Source organism: Empidonax traillii, unplaced genomic scaffold (assembly GCF_003031625.1).
Source record: "Empidonax traillii isolate 1590-97213 ecotype Southwest subspecies unplaced genomic scaffold, ASM303162v1 scaffold2010:size42955, whole genome shotgun sequence".
NCBI classification, from domain to species: Eukaryota; Metazoa; Chordata; class Aves; order Passeriformes; family Tyrannidae; genus Empidonax; species Empidonax traillii.
Window position 1 is genome coordinate 5,210 of NW_020957203.1, and position 4,966 is coordinate 10,175.

The window sequence follows — 4,966 nt, forward strand, 5'->3', positions numbered from 1 at the left end:
CTTCAGGGATGAGCTGACCCGGCGTGGGTCCCCCACAGGGGCCACGAGTCCTGCTGGGAAAAACCTGCTCCAGCCTGGGCTTCCCTCTGCATGGGCTGCAGGTCCCTGCCAGGACCTGCTCCATCCTGGGCCTGCCCCGGGGTCACAGCCTCCTTCGTGCATCCCCCTGCTCCAGCGTGGGAGCCTCCAGGGGCTGCAGGGGGGTCTCTGCCCCCCAATGCTCCCCCAGGGGCTGCAGGGGGGTCTCTGCACCCCGATGCTCCCCCAGGGGCTGCAGGGGGGTCTCTGCACCCCGATGCTCCCCCAGGGCCTGCAGGGCCTGGAGCACCTCCTGCCCCTCCTTCTGCACCGCCCTTGAGGTCTGCATTGCTGTTCCCACGTTCCCACTCCACTCTTCCCTGGCTGCAATTCCTTCTGGCCCTAAATCTGTTATCCCAGAGCTGTTCCTGTTGCTCCTGATGGGCTTGGTCTTGGCCAGTGCAGCAAGTCTGTCCTGGAGCAGCTGGCATTGGCTCCACGGGGCAGGGGAAGCTTCTGGCAGCTTCCAACAGAAGCCACCCCTGGAGCCCCCCCGCTACCAAAACCCACCCACAGAAACCCACTGCACCCAGTGACTTCCACTTGCCCCAGGATGGTCCCAGTTCCCAGCAGTCTGATCCCAGTCACTCCCAGTTCATGCCAGTTGCCTCCAGCATGCACCCTGTCACTCCCAGTTACTCCCAGTTGCTTCCAGAATGATCCCAGTTGCTCCAGGTATGTTCCCAGTTGGCTTCCAGCACGGCCCCACTGGCTCCCAGCTCCCCCCTGCATAGTTCCAGTCACTCCCAGTTTGATCCTGGTCCCTTACAGTCACTCCCACTACGATCCCAGTATGGCGCTGGTCACTCTCACTACGATCCCAGTCACTCCCAGTAGGATCCCAGTTGCCCCCAATGTGGTCCCAGTTGCTCCCAGCCCCACTCAGGATGGTTCCTTTCCCTCTCAGTGACTCCCAGTCTGAGCCCAGTATGGTCCCAGGCACCTTCAGGCACTGCCTGGACAAAGCCATTTGTTCCCTCCATGCTCCCAGTTTATCCCAGTATAATCCCAGTATGACTCCAGTCATCCCCAGTATGACCACAGGAACTTCCAGGCACTTCCAGTACAAAGCCAGTTTGATCCCACTTATCCCCAGTACGGCTGCAGTCCCTCCCACAAACTCCCAGTATTATTGCAGTCACTCCCAGTAAGACCCCAGCAGGGGCCCAGCTGTTTCCACTATGATCCCAGTTGCCCCCAGCATGGTTCCAGTTGCTCCCCTTCACCCCTACTATGGTTCCAGTCACTCCCAGAACGATCCCAGTCACTCCCAGCCACTCCCAGTATAGCCCAGTTGCCTCCAGTATGCTCCCAGTCAGTCCCAGTTTGATCCTGGTCCCTTACAGTCACTCCCACTATGATCCCAGTATGGTGCTGGTCACTCCCACTATGATCCCAGTCACTCCCAATAGGATACCACTTGCCCCCAAGGTGGTCCCAGTTGCTCCCAGGCCCCCCAGGATGGTTCCTTTCCCTCTCAGACACTCCCAGTCTGAGTCCAGGATGGCCCCAGGCACTGTCAGGCACAACCTCGATGATGCCATTTGCCCTTGCATGGTCCCAGTTGCTCCCAGTCTGATCCCAGTATGAGTTCAGTCACCCCCAGTATGATCCCAGGAACTTCCAGACACTTCCAGTAAGTGGCCAGTTTGATCCTTGTCATCCCCAGCATGGCTGCAGTCCCTCCCACACACTCCCAGTATTATTGCAGTCACTCCCAGTAAGACCCCAGCAGGACCCCAGGAGGGGCCCAGCTGCTCCCACTATGATCCCAGTTGCTCCCCTTCACCTCTGCTATGGTTCCAGTAACTCCCATCACTCTCAGCCACTCCCAGTATAGCCCAGTTGCCTCCAGTATGCTCCCAGTCAGTCCCAATATGATCCCAGTCTCTCTTAGTAGGATCCAAGTTACTCCCTGCATGGTCCCAGTTGCTCCCAGTCACCCCACTGTAGTTCCAGTCCTTCCCAGTATGACTCCAGTATGATCCCAGTGACACCCTCTATGGTGGCAGTCAGAGCCAGGATGAACCCAGACATTCCCTGTCACTCCCAGTATAAAGCCATTTGCCCCCAGCAGGGTCCCACTTGCTCCCACTCACCCACTACAGTTCCAGTCCCACCCAGTAGGATCCCTGTCACTCACAGTCTCTCCCAGTCAACCTCAGCCTGCTCCCAGTCAGTTCCAGTATGATCCCAGTCACCTCCAGTGTGATCCCACTTGCTCCCAGTGTATCTCAGTTAGGCCAACATGGTCCCAGTTGCCCTCAGAATGCTCCCAGTCACTCCCAGTATGACCCCAGCCACCTTCACTGTGGGTCCAGTTGCTCCCAATATGATCCCACTTGTGCCCAGCATGGTCCCACTTGCTCCCAGTTCCTCTCAGTAGGATTCTAAGAGTTCCCAGTTGCCCCTAGCATAGAACCAGTTGCTCCCAGTATGATCCTAGTCTGATCCCAATATGATCCCAGTTACATCCAGACACTTCCAGTACAAAGCCAGTTTGATCCCACTCATCCCCAGTATGGCTGCAGTCCCTCCCACACGCTCCCAGTATTATTGCAGTCACTCCCAGTATGATCCCAGTATGACCCCAGCAGGGGCCCAGCTGCTCCCAGTATGATCCCAGTTGCCCCAGTTCTGGTCCCGCTGGATCCAGTCCAGCTCTGGGTGTATCCCGCTGTCCCCCCACCCCGCTGTCACCCCCTTTTCTCTCCCCACAGAGCTCCTGAGTCGGTGGCAGCTGCAGCCCCTCCCCAGGGCCTCAGGCACAGCCTGGACCCCCCCGTATCTGTGAGGATTTTGGGGGGTCGTGTGTCCCCCCTGCCCTGCTGTCACTCTGCCTCCACCTGGCTGCTCCCAGTGATCCCAGCAAAGCTTCCCAGTTCTCCCCAGTCCCGGTTATTGGGAGGCACTGGGGGGGGGTTGGAGGATCCCAAGGGGTGGAGTCGAGTTTGGGGGCGCAGAACTGGCCCTGGGATGGATTAGAAATGGGGACCCCCCTGTGTTTCCCCCGTGTCCCCCTGCTCTGGGGGGGCTTTAGGAGGGCACCTGCCCCTCAATAGGCACCCAGTTCACCCCAAAAGGTGCTGGGATCCCCTAGAACCTCCCCACAGCCTCTCAAGGACCCTCAAAAATAGTAACACCCCACCCAGGACCCCACTGGGGAGTGGGGAGATTATGTGGAAGGGGTGGGAGAGGAGGGAAAAGGTGGGTGTTGAGACCACAAAACTGGTCTGGGAGAGGCTGCAGATTGAGGGGACCATGAAAAAGTGGCAGGAACAGGTAGAAGAGTAGAAAAAGGGGGTGGTCTGGCAGGTCCAACGGTCCCATAGGGGTCTTTGGGCACAGTGGGGCTGGGAACGGGGGGTGCCCCCTGAGCTCCCAACTGACTGTGGGGTGCTGGGGCTGCTGGATCCAATCTCAGCCTTGGGTTACGCCAACAGGTTCAGTTTGGAGGAAATTACAGAGGTGGGACTGAAACACTTTTGTCCCCCAGGTTCTAAGAAAAGCAAATCAGATCTACTGAGAGAAATTAATTATTTAGGGTTACAAATGATCAGACAAAAGATCTTCATCAGAATTATTTACTGCACAATAGAAACACTGAAACTACCAGTAGTACAGCATAAGACAGGACAGTGCTCTACACTAAAGCAATTGTTGAAGCAATTCTACTCACGCTGGCACCAAAGCAAGAATTATGAATTAGAGATGGATGGAACTCCCCCAGACCAACGCTCGGGGGGAGATCTCTGCTCTCAACCTCCAGCAGTGACTTTGGGGGGTCCCAGCCAAGGCAGGAATCTCCACACACCCCTCAAGGAGGGTTTTGTTGGCACAACCTGTCCCTGGACAAGGGGACTGGCCCTCTCTGGTAGAAAGGGATGGACTGACAGTCACTGGACTCCAGGGGTTGCCTCACTGTCAGGGTGGTCATTCAGGGGGGTAGCAGCAGCCAAAGCTCTTCCTGCAGTCAGGGCACTCTTAGGGCTTTCCTTACCGGTGGGTCCGTTGGTGTTTGGTCAAGTTGGAGCTCCGGGCGAAGCTCTTCCCACACTCCCCACACTTGTAGGGCCTCTCCCCGGTGTGGATGTGCCGGTGGGTGACGAGGGTGGAGTTCCGTTTGAAGCCCTTCCCACAGTCGGTGCAGCGGAAGGGCCTCTCCTCTGTGTGTGTCTGCTCATGCTTGAGGAGATCTGAGCTGCTCCGAGCCCTCTTCCCACACTTGAGACACTGGAAGGGCCATTCCGCAGTGTGGGTCTTCTGATGCTGGTTCAGGCTGGAACGGAGGCGGAAGCTCTTCCCACATTCTGAGCACTTGTAGGGTTTCTCCCCTGTGTGCAGGCGCTGGTGGGTGATGAGTTCAGAACTGTATTGGAAACTTTTCTTGCATTCCCCACATTTGTGGGGCTGGTGCCCCCGTTCCCCAGTGTGGATCTGCTGATGGCGTATCAGGCGGGAGCTGACACTGAAGCCCTTCCCGCATTCCAAGCACTTGTAGGGCCGCTCCCCCGTGTGCACCCGGCGGTGGGTGAAGAGGTGGGAGCCATAGATGAAGCTCTTCCCACATTCCCCACACTCGTAGGGTCGTTCCCCAGTGTGGACACGTTGGTGGGCAAGGAGGTTGGAGCTGCTGACGAAGCTCCTCCCACAGGTGGGGCACTTGTAGGGCTTCTCCACGGTATTGACGCGCTCCTGCACCACGAGCTCGGAGCTCCGGCTCAAGCTCCGGCCGCCTTCCCGGCACAGGACGGCTCTTTCCTCCTCACAGCTCCCTGGGCTGGCTTTGCAGCCCCTCCTCCGGGGGCATCTCCGGGCCTTTTCCTCCCCGCTGCCTTCCTGCGCCGGGGAGCCCTTCAAAACGGCCTCTCCCACCAGGCTCTGCCGG

The 4,966-nt window shown here is 58.2% G+C and overlaps 1 protein-coding gene across 1 annotated transcript; it reads right to left on the reverse strand.

The window, feature by feature from the left end:
- Positions 1 to 4,072: 4,072 nt before the first annotated feature.
- Positions 4,073 to 4,938, reverse strand: LOC114071411 (zinc finger protein 239-like; the record flags this gene model as incomplete). The annotated part of the gene is made up of 1 exon (XM_027909238.1): positions 4,073 to 4,938. A coding segment is annotated over one exon (864 nt), but the record flags the coding sequence as incomplete, so codon positions are not given.
- Positions 4,939 to 4,966: the final 28 nt, after the last annotated feature.